Source organism: Amborella trichopoda, chromosome 5 (assembly GCF_054954075.1).
Source record: "Amborella trichopoda isolate Santa Cruz 75 chromosome 5, AtrichopodaSantaCruz75HAP2 v2.0, whole genome shotgun sequence".
NCBI lineage: Eukaryota > Viridiplantae > Streptophyta > Magnoliopsida > Amborellales > Amborellaceae > Amborella > Amborella trichopoda.
This window is the reverse complement of record NC_142340.1, coordinates 7,591,256-7,608,051: the sequence shown is the minus strand read 5'-3', so window position 1 is coordinate 7,608,051 and position 16,796 is coordinate 7,591,256. Positions and strand designations below refer to the sequence as shown.

The 16,796-nt window shown below is 31.7% G+C and overlaps 1 protein-coding gene across 1 annotated transcript; it reads left to right on the top strand.

The window, feature by feature from the left end:
- The first annotated feature begins 4,943 nt into the window (after positions 1-4,943).
- LOC18436602 (calmodulin-like protein 3) lies at positions 4,944-10,360 on the top strand. Its single transcript, XM_088867834.1, has 2 exons — positions 4,944-5,348; positions 10,235-10,360. Exons 1-2 carry the CDS (start codon positions 4,944-4,946, stop codon positions 10,358-10,360), a joined length of 531 nt encoding a protein of 176 aa, XP_088723960.1.
- Positions 10,361-16,796: the final 6,436 nt, after the last annotated feature.

The following is a 16,796-nucleotide window of genomic DNA, read 5'->3' as shown; positions in this document are numbered from 1 at the left end:
TATATATATATATATATATATATATAGGAAAAGATCTTGTCAACGTACGGGCTGACAACTACATTGTCAACTAATGGCCCAGAATGAATCTAGGTCCAATCCATTGGTCACGGCCTCATTTCGTATGGGATATTCTAAACTTCACAACCTTTCAAATTACAAAGGTTCAAGATAAAGAAAGTTGTGAAGGGTGAATTTATTAATTTTGTTATCTATTTTTTTAAAACAGTTACTTTTGTGGGGCTAATTTGTAAATATTACTACAAGACAAAAGGCATTTTTGTCATCTCCATAAAAGATAAAATTTAAATTTTAACAAAAAGATAAAGGCACTCTACAAATAAAATTTCAAGACACTAACTTCAAGGATGCCATTGTACTTTTGTACAAATTTAAAATTTGTCATAGCTTAATGGTAAAGTTACTTATTTAAATAATTTTTTTTTTACAAAATAATGATTGTTTTGATAAATACACCGATCAGAACCCCTTGTAACTTGAATATTTGTATTTTGAGGGGCTATAAACTGTAGACAAACATATATATATATATATATATATATATATATATATATATAAGTCTACTCAACGCCTCTAAGTGTAAATGAACAATGATTTCACCAACCCTCATCATCTTCCAAAGTTCAACGTACCATCGCGATTGTCTAGTAGTGTTTTATTAGTTATTTATTTTTTACATATCAAAATAATATAAAATTTAGAGCATGTGTACATTTTAGTGAGGCACACCTAATAAAAATATATAAAAAAATTATTTGTGAAACAAATTTATCAAAATATCTTTAAAAGGTTTTGGAGGTATTTTGGTCAATTTTTTCATGTAAAATAGTTTTTAATATTTTTCGTAGATTCGTCTATTTTTTAAAAAACATACACTCTAAATTTTAGGTCATTCTGATTTGTAAAAAAAAATGAAAAATAAAATTCAATAAAAAATTGTGACCATGCGATGATTTTTGGATGGTGATGAAGGTAGGCGAAATCACTGTTCATTTTTTTCCTATAGGTGATTCATATATATATATATATATATATGAAAAACATCCTATAGGTGATTCATATATATATATATATATATATGAAAAACACTACACAACGCCTGTAGGCGAAAATGAACAGTGATTTCGCCTACCCCCATCACCGTTCAAATTTCATCGTGCGGTCACGATTGTTCGGTAGTATTTTATTTTTCATTATTTTTTACAAATCGAAATGACTTAAAATTTGGAAATTGTATTCATCAAAAAAAGGGGAATATTCGAAAATCATAAAAAAAAATATTTTACATGAAAAACATTGACCAAAATACCCCCAAAACGTTTCAGGGGTATCTTGGGCAATTCAGTTTTTGCAGATAATGTTTTTGATATTTTTATTAGATGCGCCTCAGTAAGATGTACATACTTTTGAAGATTTCAGGTCATTCCGATTTATAAAAAAAAAAATGAAAAATAAAACACTACCTGACAATCGTGACCGCACGATGAAATTTGGACGATGATGAGGGTAGGTAAAATCACTATTCATTTTTCGTTTATAGGTGTTGGAATGACGTTTCCTATATATATATATATATATATATGAAGACGCTAGTGTGAGCCCACTCGCTCACATAATAGTTTAAGCCCAATGGAACATATTGAATCAGAGCCGATCTAATGGCCGAGAGTACTTGAATTTTATTTTACTTTTTACAAACTCTAATACCTTGAAGTTTTAGGTGAATATTCTTCTCATCAAGCCGCACCTAATAAAAATATAAAAAAATAATCCGTAAATTAAAAATGACTAAAATACCCCAAAAAGGTTAGGGTGGTATTTTGATCATTTTTTTCATGTAAAGTATGTTTTTAATTATTTTACAATATTCATCTATTTTTTATCAACATACATCTAAAATTTCATATTACTTAGATTTGTAAAAATAAAAATAAAAATCAAACACTATCAGGCATCTGTGATCATTAGATCAGCTCAGATTCAATCAGGACCATTGGGCTTATTTTTTCTTGTGAGCCCATTGGCTCATAGAAGCATTTTCCATATATATATATATATATATATATCAATGATTTCATGCAACGGTTGCATCATACTATAATGCAACGACATTTCTTGAAAACCATGTTTGTAATATTTGTAGGATAAAAAATTTGGCACACACTCTTTTCATCTCAATTATCAATCCCCCCAAAAAAATGGTTCAATTTAAGCGCTAGATATGGTCAAAGCATCTAAGTAGTAAACCCACCCCAAGATGAGAGCTCTCCTATTCCTACTTCCCCAAAGCCTCTGATAGCATGGACGAGACAGCGACGGGTTGTCTGTCCCTACAAGGATGGAATGATAAACGTATTGAGAATCCAATTTAAGGTCACGACGAGACGAGCTGTTTATCATCACGATAGGTATCATGTTGAAGTGCAGTGATGTATGCAGCTAAGGCATCTTAACTGATCGAGAGATTTGAACCTTGTTCCTAATGACCCGATCATTCGATCAGTCACCCGATAACTATTTTCATTGTTCAATTGCTTGTGTTTGACAACATGAAAAAACCAAAGGTTCTGCCCTACCTCTCTATCTATCCAAAGGATGGAAGGGCAAAGGGAGGTTCTCTTTGGTATCCCTTCCAGTCTAGAATTGGGGCCTCACAATCCAATATCACTAGCCAATATGATTTTCTCTCATGCCTTTCTTCGTTCATGGTGCGATATTCTGGTGCCCTAGGCATAGAGGAACCATATCAATCCATCCTGAACTTGGTGGTTAAACTCTATTGTGGTGACAATACTATGGGGGAGGTCCTGCGGAAAAATTGCTCGACTCTAGGATGATAAAAAGACTAAAACCTCTTATTCATTGAAAGTGTCGTCTTATTCAAAACCCCAATTATGACATCCTATCGCTCCCACTTCAACCCCGGAACGGACTGTTCTTATAGGGAGAAACACGCTTCCATATCTTCTTAACTCGAAATGGCTGTGGAGAAGAAATGTTCCTTTTTTTTTAGGGTACTCTCAGCAACATGTCCAGTGGAGATGGGCGAGGCCTGTAGCTCAAAGGACTAGAGTACGTCGCTACAAACCACGATTTTAGGGGTTCGAATCCCTCCTCTCCCACAACAGCCTAAAAACGAAAGCCCCTTCCTTTACCTCTAGGGTAGGAAAATAAAATAATAATCGGGATAGCGAACACAAAGCTATGGAACTTGGGTGTGGAACTTTTGTTTTAAATTTTTTAATTTTAACGTTAATCATTGCATATAGTATTCCTGATTCAAGTCAACAAATTTGTCTCAATCAACATATTTGTGTTTTACTCTATTGATCAAAATAATTTTTAATCTTTACCATAATGTAAAGAATATTAAAAAATACATTACAAACCAAATTCTTTATTTTTGAGAATTTATATATATATATATATATATATATATATATATATATATATATATATATTATAGACATATTTTTTAAATACCGATCTATCACCAAAACTGCCCGAAACGGAAACCAATCACTACCAGTAGCCAGTTCCAATCTAACGGGGCAGTTAGCGATTAGATCGTCGGATTTTTCCAAAAGTAGCCCAGCCTTAATATTCCTAAATATTCCACAAATATTCCAAAAAAATTTAAAAATTTGTTTGTCCAGAGTTTGTCCAGGTATATAATAACGGAAATGTCATTGGTCCTAGATAATAAAAGTGTGGTTTTTTTCTTTTTTTTCTGATTAAGTAAAAATTAAAATATATTTTCTATAATTTGCCAAGACAGTTTTCTCCCGGGCTTCTTCGAAGTCCTACTTTGTTTCACGCCGTACAGGATCTGTACCATTCTCGATTTTCCAGATGTCACGCTCTTACTTACTTAAACCCTGGCCTAGGAGAAGCCACGTGTGGGAGATTTGTAGATGCGCAAAATAATGATTGAAATTTTGATTAAATTGAGACGGACAACAAAAAGTAGTTCCAACTGTTCAATGTTGGAACCGACCAAGGAAAATATCAATGGTCCACTAAAATTTATACTTTTAAATATGTTTTTATAAACGTGTATATCCTTTTCATTGTCATCTTTATGAGGTGTGGTCAGATTAAGGAAATATCAATGGTCCATTAAATTTCATATTTTTTTATATAGAGCCGAGGCTCTAAACAATCAAATGAGAGCCTACATCAAATATTTCACTAAAAGAGGTTCTTTTAATTCTTAAATATCCTCAATATGATCATCTGGACCTCAAGATGCATGGACATGAGAAAAAACTGGATTTCAAGTTCTGAAAATAGTGCATTTTGTAATACATATTTGGATCATCAATTTTCAAGATTTTCGTAGATTTATTGATTTGTACTATTTTTAAAGCTTTAAACTTTATTAATAAATATGAAAATATATTTTAAGGCTGCTGCAAAGATTTTCAGTATTAATACCACATGTCTCGATACTTTTTAAACGTAGGCTCTAATTTGATTGTACAGAGCCTAGGCTCTATACAAACCGCACCCTTCTTATAAATGCGTATTTCCTTTTCATTGTCTTCCTTATGGAGGTGAGGTCACATAAGTCATTTTGGACGGATATTTTGGTGAACCCACGCTTGGCCATTATTGTAAGGAACACCGATGGACCACTAAACAGGTGAAAATCAGCCAAATTGCTCGAAGTCCTCCTATCTTTATCCAAAAATCCACTTCATTGCACCTTCTGCACTTATAATCTCATCACATGCTTTTCTTTCACTCTCTCTCTAGAAACTCTCTCTCAAGAAACCATATATATAGATGAGCATAAATGATTTCATACCCATAGAAATATTTGGTTGCACCTTTCAGCTATAAAGGATCAAGAGTATGCTGCTAAAGTTCTTCAAAATGTGTGTTCTTGAATTACCTTAGCTCCAAAAGATTTTTGAGACATGGTTGGGGATGTATGCGTGGAAGAGATTTGCAGGGTTTTGAGCAGGGCTGGCATTGGCATCGGAGGTGATAAACTGAAGGCCATTGTGGGATCCGAGAGATTGAACCTCGAGGTGTTAGTTGATTTTTGTCGATCGATAATGAGCACAGAGAAACTCAGGCAAGAGAGTGTCACAGACAACGACGAGGAGTGCGATTTGAAGGAGGCCTTCAATGTCTTCGACATTGATCGAGACGGGTTCATATCGAGGGAGGAGGTGGAGAAAGTGCTGTGGAGACTTGGGTTGTGGGAGGGGAAGGACGAGGAGGATTGGAAGATGATGATACAGAAGTTTGATGAGAATTTAGATGGGCGTTTGGATTTTCAAGAGTTCAAGAACATGATGTTGAGGACCAATGTGCTGGTAAGTTGATTGGAGAGAAACGTTTGTGTTAGAGTTGATAGAATTTGGGTCCAAGGCTTAGAGCTTCATGAAATGTCTTCAATTTGTATCCCACCTTACCCTCCAAATAGGCTGTTATTGCACACTCTCTCTCTCTCTCTTGTAATATTCTCTCTCTTCACATAGACTGCTATTGCATTCTTTATAGGGGCGGTTCTTATAAGATTGCAACCTTAAACAATCTAATTAAGGTGCACCTTAAAAATTTATCAAAAATTATAATTTTGTTGTAAAAAATATTTTGTATTATCTTAAAATCTATTTTCATACTTAATTATAAAATTTTTAAATTTAAAAAATGGTTCAAATCGAGTAGATCTATAAATATATGAAAATCTTGAAAATAGACGGTCTAGATAATGTGTTGCAAGATGCACTATTTTCCGATAGATTTTTGCGGTGCATCTGTGATTCTACATTTTAAGATTGCAACCTTATATAAACTTTTCCCTTCTTTATACTCTCTCTCCCCCCAACTGCTATTGCACTTTTTAGTATACTCTCTCTCCCCTACCCCGTCCCCAACAAAAATAAATATAAAAAATATAAAAATTTCGAAAACAGCAATATGTTGTTTAGAAATATATTTTTTTAGATGATTTTGAAAGCCTCCTTGGGCACAAGAACAATTTTTCCTACAAATGGGTGATTTTCTATCAATCTGGGGTACCTTGATGGTGAATGGAACCCACAACACTAGTCTCCTAGTTTCCATTTTAATAAATTTAGAAAGCCTAGCAAAACCCTATTTGCAATCAAACCTTGAACAACAAATATCAGAAGAAGAACACTCCCCATAATCCTAAGCTCTAGAAGAACATTCTTAGGAGCAAAAAGCCTCTTTGGAGAATCTAATAATTTTTTGTCAACAAACCTCAAAAGGAAAAAAGAGCACAAACTCATCCACTTCTGTCTAAACCACTTGATATCCCAAATTCCTGACTTCTTTGGGCTTTCTAAAGCTTTCTTTTGGCCTTTATTCAAATTCGTTGTGAGATAGAAATCTCTCCTAAGCTCAAATTTGTTGTGAGATAGAAATCCCTCCTAAGCTTGATTTCTCACATACTGGAAGTTGATTTGACCAATCTCTTTTGATTATGAAAACAACAACTTGGCGCATTGATTGGGGCACAATAGACTTTGATTAGTCTTTTTCACCCGAATTCTGTATTTAAACAGTTTGGCACCCACCATGAGAACGTGAAACTTGTTTTTGTGTAAAAATCGGTCAAAAACAACCCCTATATTGCATTCTGTTTGTTTCTAATAGACCAAAAGCTAGAAATCAGGAGATAGGAAACGACAGTTGGTCTAGAGGGAGACCAGCTAAAGTTATGTGTTTGGTATTGTTAAGGATGTAGGGCCTAGTGATGCAATACGCGTCATTGTTGCTTTTCTTCCTTTGCTTTTCCTGATCTTCAATGTGGACTTCCCTTGTGCGTTTGATTTCATGTTGTTTATACTTGAAAATGTGGAAGGGAACTCGGTTTCCCGCCTTGGTAGGGAAAATGTTGTTTTAATGTTCAAAATCTAATGGATATCTCGACATCTAGATGCATGAATATGAAAAAAAGCAAAAAAAAATATATATATTTTTTGAGTACAAAAAATAGTGCATTTTGCATCACATTATCTAGATCATTCATTTTCATAACGTTCATATGTTTAGAGATCTACTTGATTTTAACACATTATCTAGATCATTCATTTTCATAATGTTCATATGTTTAGAGATCTACTTGATTTTCATAATGTTCATAGTGAGCTAATCCCAGCTTTTTTCTATATATATATAGAAAAACACTACAAAATATCAATAGATGAAGTTCTATATATATTTATATATATATATATATATATATATATATATATATATATATATATATATATATATATATATATATATATATATATATATATATAGAGAGAGAGAGAGAGAGAGAGAGAGAGAGAGAGCTTGGAAGACCTATCAATCTTCATGTGGCTTGCGGAAACACCCAACGGCTTTTGATGTAGGTCTTAGTGTAAAGGGGCTTCTCAGGGGTTAAAAAATGCACATTAACATATGCTTGGGTGGTTTTTGTGTCATTCAATTAAGGGTGTGGTTTCTATAAATTGTCAACCTTTATCAAAGTAAGGCACAACACCAATTTGTGTCGAAAGATGTAGTTCCATTATAGGAACCTTGCAATAGTAGAAAAATCTATTTTTACCCAAATTATAAAAAATTTAAAAGCTCCAGAAATAGCACATGTAGAGCATATCTATAACCTAAAAATCTTGAAAATGGAGGGTCATGATGCACTATTTTTATTACTTCAATTTTTTTTTTCTTTTTCCTATATTCATCCATCTCGAGGTCGAGATGGTCGATTGGAGGGTTTTTAAACATAATATCAACCTTTTCTAGTGTATCTTTTAGATGCGCATTAGTTTTTACAGTATATGGTTGTAAACTTGTATAAAAGGTTTCATTTAAAATAAGGAAAAAGTTTATATAGAACAGAGGCTCTAAACAATCAAATCAGAGCCCATCTCAAAAACTTCACTAGAAGAGGTTGTTTGGATGCCCAAATATCCTCAAATAGATCCTCTTGATATCAAGATGCATGGACTTGAAACAAAAATAGATTTCAAGTATTGAAAATAGTGCATCTTCTAACGTATTTTTGGACCATTAATTTTCAAGATTCTCATATATCTAGTCGATCTACACTATCTTTTAAGCTTTACATTTTTATAATAAAAGATAAAAATATATTTTAAGGCGATCACAAATATTTCCAGTATCGAAACTACATTTCTCGACACTATTTAAAGGTGCATTATACTTTGATTGTTTAGCTTTGTACAAACTGCACTCTTATTTAATGGGTGCGGTTTGTATAGAGCCTAGGCTGTAAACAATTAAATTAGAGCCTACCTTCAAATACTATCGAGAAATGGGGTTTCAATATTGAAAATAGTTATGATAGGGTTCATATTTATTTATAAAGGTTAAAGCTTCAAACATAATGTGGATCGACATATTTATGAAAACTTGAAAATTAATGGTCCAAAAATGCGTTACAAAATTCACTATTTTCAAAACTTGAAATTCATTTTTTTTCTCATGTATATATATCTTGATATCTAGATGCTCAATTTGAAGATATTTGGGCAGGAAAACAACCTCTTCTAATGAAATCTTTTATATAAGCTCAAATTTGGTTGTTTAGAGCCTCGGCTCTGCATAAGCTTTTTCCTTATTTAATAAACCCATTTTTTTACTTTTTACTTCAAAAGGCGTCATCTAAGATGAGAGGGGATGGGAAAAGCATAAAACATCGAATCGTTGAAATTCTAAGTATGTGTTTATAAATTTACCTCCATTCTAAGTGTTTAATAAGAAATCATGCGTCTAAAAAAAAAAAAAAAAAGGAAAATTCACATACAAAATGTTCTTTAAAAAATAGAACATGAGTGTAAAATATAAAATATAGAAAAAAATTGGTTCTTTTAAAAAACAGGATATTTACAAAAATTTTACTTTTGTTGTGGCCTATTTGTTCTCAACCTAACTTCAAAGCACCTAAGAAGCCTAACGATGCTAACCCCTAAAACTACCAACTAAACTCAAGTCCAATTTTTTTCTTCCTGAAATTAAAAGACTTGACGGGGTCATAAATGAATAAAAAGAGTTCCAATGAATAAATACCTGCTTTTTTTCATAAAGTGAAGAATTTTTTAACATTTTTATTGAGGAATGTTTCTTAACTATTATAGTGTTTTTTAAAAAATAAAGAAGAGTGCTGTTTGTATTGAGTCGAGGCCCTAAACAATCAAATTAGAGCCCACTTTCAATTAGTTTCAAGAAATATAATTTCCATACTGAAATTTTTTGTGATAGCTTTAAATATTTTTTCATCTTTAATTATAAAATTTAATGCTTCTAAAATAGTGTATATCGAGTAGATTTATGAAAACTTGAAAATCTTAAATATTGATGGTCCAAAATTATGTTATAAGATGCACTATTTCCAAAACTTGAAATTCATTTTTTTCTCATGTCCATGTATCTTGATGTCGAGATGATCAATTTGATGATATTTTTTTGGTTTAGATGCTAGGCTCTATATAAACGTTTCCTATTAAGAAAAGGGATCGACTAAGTAAAATAAATAATACAAAAAGCAATGAAGAAAGAGAGAGAAAAGGGGTTTGGGGAACAAAAATACTAAAAACAATACCTAATAAATATAATATTTTATTGACAATTTGAGATATACAACTAAATATAAAACCTCAATAACGGAAAACAGGGAAGACCCTGACGCTAAATTTTCATTTATTCTCAATCAATTGTTCTTACATAGAAATAAATAAATAAAGAATTCACGAATAAGAGGGAGAGGGGAAATATGAAACTCTAAGATTTGTCCGATTGCTAGCCAAAGGTGAACTCGAATTGGGGCTCATTGCTTATCGAATGTGAACTCGAACCGCAGCGCATTAGTATCTGGATCGCGTCTTCCCCAGACATTTAATTTATTTCCAATATTCAAGCTATGTTTCTTCACCAATTTGATCCAATGCTTATAGAAAAGATATGACTTGAGCTATTTGTCCCAATATTTAAAGTGGGTGCCGTTCTCTTCCTCTCTATCTCCAACCCAAGTCCTAACCTCTATTCGCTCCTCTGTATTATTCACATCCTCCCATTTGTAAGAAAATTGGAAACATTATCTAAAACATGTTTTTTCGGCAAGAGTACCCTGCTCAGGTTATCATCGAGGTCGCTCCTCGTTAATACTTTCGAAACGAGAAATACTTTCCCTTTTCATTCAATCGCGGGTGCTATATTGCAGACTGATTCTGGTAATTCAAAAATTTGTTGTTGTGCCAAGCAGCTTAGACGAAATACTTCAACATCACCGTACAAGAAGTGCGCCATACTTAACAAAATTATCTCTATCTCTGACCTTTCTGATTGATGAAGCTGGAAAATATTAGAAAAAGAAAATTACTTCACAGAGGCTGTTGCAAACATTTAAAATTGAATTCATTTGACATACACAGATATGAAAGAAATCGACCCTATCCATCATACATAAGTGATACTAGTATAGTTATCAATTAAATATAAGAAAATATCTTCATACCTCTCATTTTTAGGTTTCATTTCTCAATAGACCCAAGGTTTTAAAACATATCTTGAAGCATAAAAATTGGAGATTTTTTTTCTTCTGACCCCATAAGTTAATTTAAACTTTATTTTTAAGGCAAAAAATATCTAAAAAGACATGCCTTTTCTAAAATCCATCATCCCAATTTCTTTTGCATTTTATAGTCTCCTTTCTCAATCTCTACATCTCTCTTCACTCTCTCTAGATGCTCAAGTCATACTATCTTGTAACAAGGGATTGAGATACGAAACAGTCCACAAAACCAAGATTTCACCCAAACTTTTACTACCAAAATAAAGGCAGGAAACAATAAAATAATTTATTACCCAAAAAAAAAACACAAGAAACTAAGACAAAAATTTACTCACCAGAGCAAGCAAAAAAATAAAAATAAAAAAAAAAGAAGAAGAAGAAGAAAGAAACAAAGAAAAAACCTAAGACTCCCAATATGAGAAATTTCACTTGATTCATAAAAACCAAGATGAAATAAAGCCAAAGAAATTGATATGAAATGAAAGTATATATTGTTTATAAGGTTCTGATGGAAGGTGTATATTGTAATAAGTAGTTATGAGAATGATGGATACAATATATTGTAATCAAATAGATAGACATGATCGAGCAACATAACAATAGACTCAATCATACAAAAAAGAGTAGGATCGAGTAACAGAGTAAACTGACTTGAGCTTACAGGAATGGACATAATGAAGATGAATCTGGCTTTGAGACCATGTGAAGAGTTTCGAGTTAGCCAAAAAACTAAAATAACACTTGGCAGAGTCAAGATATATTATAAGATATAGTATAATTCTTATACCTACTTATTACAATATACGTATTAATCTTAAGGAAAATATCTCCATCGAATCTATTTTTAGGTTTCATTTCTCTATATACCCAAGATTTCAAAGTCATAGAGATTCTATCTATTATATTTTTTAACCCTTTAAATCAACTTTCCCATTTTTTCTCCATATTGACCAAAAGACAATCAAAGAAAATCAACAATTTATTTTCCAAAATAAAACCAAATAAAATAAAAATAAATTATTCACCAAAACACATACCAAGAAAAGCAAGAAATTATTCACGAAAAGAAAAACCCAGAAAATCCATAAATTATGCACCAAAATAAAAACCAAGAAAATAAATAAATTATTCATGAAGAAATAAAACCAAGAAAATAGTATCCCTATTAAAGTAATGTCAACTCACAATACCCATGATGGAGCTGATATTCATCATGAGATCAATGTTTTTTTTCATCTAACCATCCAATAACCCACAAAAAAGCGAATAAGATTATGGCTTGCTCTTCTTTCTTTCTTTTTTATTTTTATTTTTCTTTACAGTTTTCTTTTATTTATCTTTTTTTTATTATAATATAGTACTGATGAATGTGGGGGGTGGGACGTTATGTTGGGGCATCTATGCCTACGATCACCCAATACGCCAACCCCAAATATGGTTACAACTAGGTGATAAACACTACAAAATAAGTACAAAAACACGTGAAATACAACATATTCGAAAAGTTCAAGAAGAATAAAAGATAATATTAGGGAGAGAGAGATACAGGGAGAAAGAAGAAGAAGACGAAAAAGATAATATTAGGGAGAGAGAGATACAGAGAGAAAGAAGAAGAAGAAGATATTATAAAATTTAAGATAACCCTTCCTGACAGGAATAAAAGCAAAGAAAACAAAAAAAAGAAAAAACACAAAAAAAATAAAAAATTAAAACACATATAGAGAAGACTAAAAAAAGAAAGAACACAAAAAAAATATAAAATAAAAACACATATATAGAAGACTAAAAAAAGAAAGAACACAAAAAAAATTAAACATAAAAACACAGAGAGAGAAGAAGACAAATACAAGTTCGAAAAAAAAAATTAACGTACCTCAAAATTGGCTTACTCCTATTATTCTTCTATGTTGTGATAGTTTTCGAAAATATAAAACTATTGTTTCTTATGCAAAGAGCCGGGGCCAAATTTCATAAGGTCTACTTGAACCAACTAATAGAAATACGAAAAATTTAAGTTTTAATTAATTTTATTTTAAAATGTCGAACTCCATGAATGGTGAGCAATGTGCAAATTGATGATAAATTGTTTCTACATTGAAGAAGAGAAGAGAAAAGAAAAGCAAAGAAAAGAAAAAGAACACAAAGAGAAAAAGAAGACTACAAGCGGAAAAAAGAAGAATGAACATACCAGAAAAAATATAGATTCTTCTCCTCTTTCTAACCAAAACCTGAATATCGTGCGCGCAGATTATGTTTAATCTTTAACGTGTGTGGCCTTTTCATTTGATGTATTTATATAATTAGGTGGCCTAAACTCCTACTAAAATTAGGACACAAAATGAGTTACCTATTTTATCTCCATCTATCGCAAATAATAGAAAATCATCTCTCTCTCATATTCTTACGATGAAACTTATCTCATCTCTATCCATCTCAAACGGATTCTTGGTTCTCTTATATTCTTACAACGTGTTGTTCTATCTATCGAGAGTCTCCTAGCGTAGGGATATTTACTAACTTATTACAGAGAGAGAGGGGAAGTCCGTGTAGTGGGACATGGAGATATACGCATGGATAAAAGCCAAATTTGTGGAATTATCTTTTGGGTGTATATTTTTAAGAATTTCTAGAGAGGTCCTTCTTTTGTGCATTTTTATTTTATATTAAGTTTCGTTATTATAAAAATTGAATGATTTTTTTTTATTTATTCTTGGGCATTTATGGGGTAGTTTGATGACTCGGCTGGGTCCAACTCGAAACCCGCCTGTCAAACTGGAACAAGGACCTGCCTGGTTGGGCCAGGACCTGCCTGGTTGGGCCCAATGTTGTTAAATTCACTTCGGAGTCTTTTTTTGGTGTGGTAAGAAAAATGAAGCAATTCGGTGTTTCGAACGATTCGAGAAAAGACTTTAGATATTTTTTAATCTTATATAAATATAAAATAGACATGTATAAATAAATATATAAAAATAAAAAAATCTAAATAAAAAATTCCATATATATTAGATATGATTTTCGTACATATCCTATCTTATCATTAATATAAGGATAGATCGTTATGGTACTGAAATTTTCTTGATTATTTATGAGTTAGATTTCTCCTTAAAACTTTTAAAATCTTTATTACATATGATTTTCGTATATATCCTATCTTATCAATTCTATGCCAAAATATCACACAAGTAACCCAAATCCTCCTCCCTCTACAACTCCGCTCTCTCACATTTCAAATTGACAGCCACGTAGCAAAGCACGGAAATAGTGGTAGTATCAAGAAACTTACGAACATGAGAGAGAGCGAAATACGCTGCGACCAATAGCCAGCGAGAGAAATACAAATTGTCTAATATTCGTGATGTTGATGTGGCATCACATTATTGGACTCACCCTTTGATTATATATACACTATTTCATTCTAATGACAACCACAAAAAAAGAAAATTTTAAAACACAACTTATAAAGTATTTTTTTAGCACAATTAACATAGCCCGTCTACTTTGGTGAGATGTTTAGATCTAGGCTTTAGAAGGATTGTTTCATTTCTAATTTTATTGGATAGCTTTATTATCATTAGATGAACAATATTAAAAAGGAAAAAAATGATTTTGAGTTTATAAAGGCTAAGATCTTGACATTCACAAAATGAAGGGTCTAGATTCATTTTTGGACGGGACTCATTTTGACCATATCTATTATTCAAATTGAACTTCTTTTTTTTAGGGGATAGATTATTGAGATCAAGAGAATGTGTGTGCAAAATTTGAAGTCATATAAATACCACAATCAGGGTTTTCTAGAATTATCGTTGCATTATACTATGATACAACTGTTGTGTTGGATCCTTGCTCATATATATATATATATATAGAGCAAAAGATCATGTCAACCCACAGGCTGACAACTACAGTGTCAACTAACGGCCCAGAATGAATCAGGGCTCAATCCATTGGTCATGTCCTCATTTCGTATGGGATATTCTAAACTTCACAACCCTTCAAATTACAAAAGTTTAAGATAAAGAGAGTTGTGAAGGGTGGACTTATCAATTTTGTTATCTATTTTTTTAAAACACTTACGTTTGTGGGGCTAATTTGTAAATATTACTACGAGACATAGGGCATTTTCGTCATCTCCATAAAAGGTAAAATTGAAAGTTTAACTAAAGGATAAGGGCACTCTACAAATAAAATTTCAAGACACTAACTTCAAATTTACCATTGTACTTTTCTGAAAATTTTAAATTTGTCATAACTTAATGGTAAAGTTCCTTATTTAAATAATTTTTTATTAAAAAAATAATGATAGTTTTGATAAATACATCGATCACAACCCCTTCTAACTTGAATATTTGTATTTTGAGGGGCTATAAACTGTAGAAAAACCAATATATATATATATATATATATATATATAAATCTTCTCAACGCCTATAAGTAAAAATGAACAGTGATTTCACCTACCCTCATCATCTTCCAAAGTTCAACGTACGGTCGTGATTATCTAGTAGTGTTTTATTATTTATTTCTTTTCTACAAATCAGAATGATATAAAATTTAGAGCAAGTTGTACATCTTAGTCAGCACACCTAATAAAAATCTATAAAAAAATTATTTGTGAAACAAATTTACCAAAATACCTTTGAAAGGTTTTGGAGGTATTTTGGTTAATTTTATCTTGTAAAATATTTTTTAATTCTTTTCGTCGATTCGTCTATTTTTTTATAAAAATACACTCCAAATTTTAAGTCATTTTGATTTGTAGAAAAAAAAAAATGAAAAATAAAATACTACTGGATAATTGTAACCGTGCGATGAAGTTTGGATGCTGATGAAGGTAAGTGAAATCACTGTTCATTTTCTCCTATAGGTGTTTTGTAGTATATTCCTATATATTCCTATATATATATATATATATATATATATATATATATATATATATATATATATATATATATATATATATATATATATATATATATATATATATATATATATATATATATATTTGAAAAACACAACACAACGCTTGTAGGCGAAAATGAACAATGATTTCACCTACACCCATCACCATTCAAAATTCATCGTGGGGTCACGATTGTCCGGTAGTGTTTCATTTTTCTTTTTTTCTTACAATCAGCCCAGATTCAATCAGAGCCATTGGGCTTATTTTTTCTTGTGAGCCCATTGCCTCACAAAAGCATTTTCCATATATATATATATATATATGTTTATAGCAATGATTTCATCCAACGGTTGCATCATACTACAATACAACGATATTTCTGGAAAATCATGTTTGTATTATTTGTATGATCCAAAATTTGGCACACACACTCTTTTCATTTCAATTATCAATCCCCTCAAAAAAATGGTTCAATTTGAACCCCAGATATGGTCAAAGCATCTAAGTAGTAAACCCACCCCAAGATGAGTGCTCTCCAATTCCTACTTCCCCAAAGCTTCTGATAGCATGGACGAGACAACGACGGGCTCTCTGTCGCTACCAGGATGGAACGACATACGTATTGAGAATCCAAGATAAGGTCACGGCGAGACGAGCTATTTATCATCACGATAGGTATCAAGTGGAAGTGCAGTGATGTATGCAGCTAACGCATTCTAACAGACCGAGTGATTTGAACCTTGTTCCTAATGACCCGATCAATTCGATCAGTCACCCGATATCTATTTTCATTATTCAGTTGCTTGTGTTTGACAACATGAAAAAACCAAAGGTTCTGCCTTACCTCTCTATCTATCCAAAGGATGGAAGGGCAAAGGGAGGTTCTCTTTGGTATCCAAAGGATGGTGTGGTCTTTTGTTTTAAATTTCTAATTTTATTGTTAATCAATGCATATAGTATTCCTGGTTCGAATCAACATATATGTCTCAATCAACATATTTGTGTTTTACTCCCTGTAAAAGTGAGTATTATTGATCAAAATAATTTTTAATCTTTACCATAATGTAAAGAATATTAAAAAATACGTTACAAATCAAATTCCTTATTTTTGAGAATATATATATATATATATATATATTATATTTATATTTTTTTAAATACCGATCAATCACAAAAAATGCCCAAAACCAAAACCAGTCACTACCAGCGACCAGTTCCAATCTAACGGGGCAATTAGCGATTAGATCGTCGGATTTTTCCAACAGTAGTCTAGCCTTAATTTTCCTAAATATTCCACAAATATTCTAA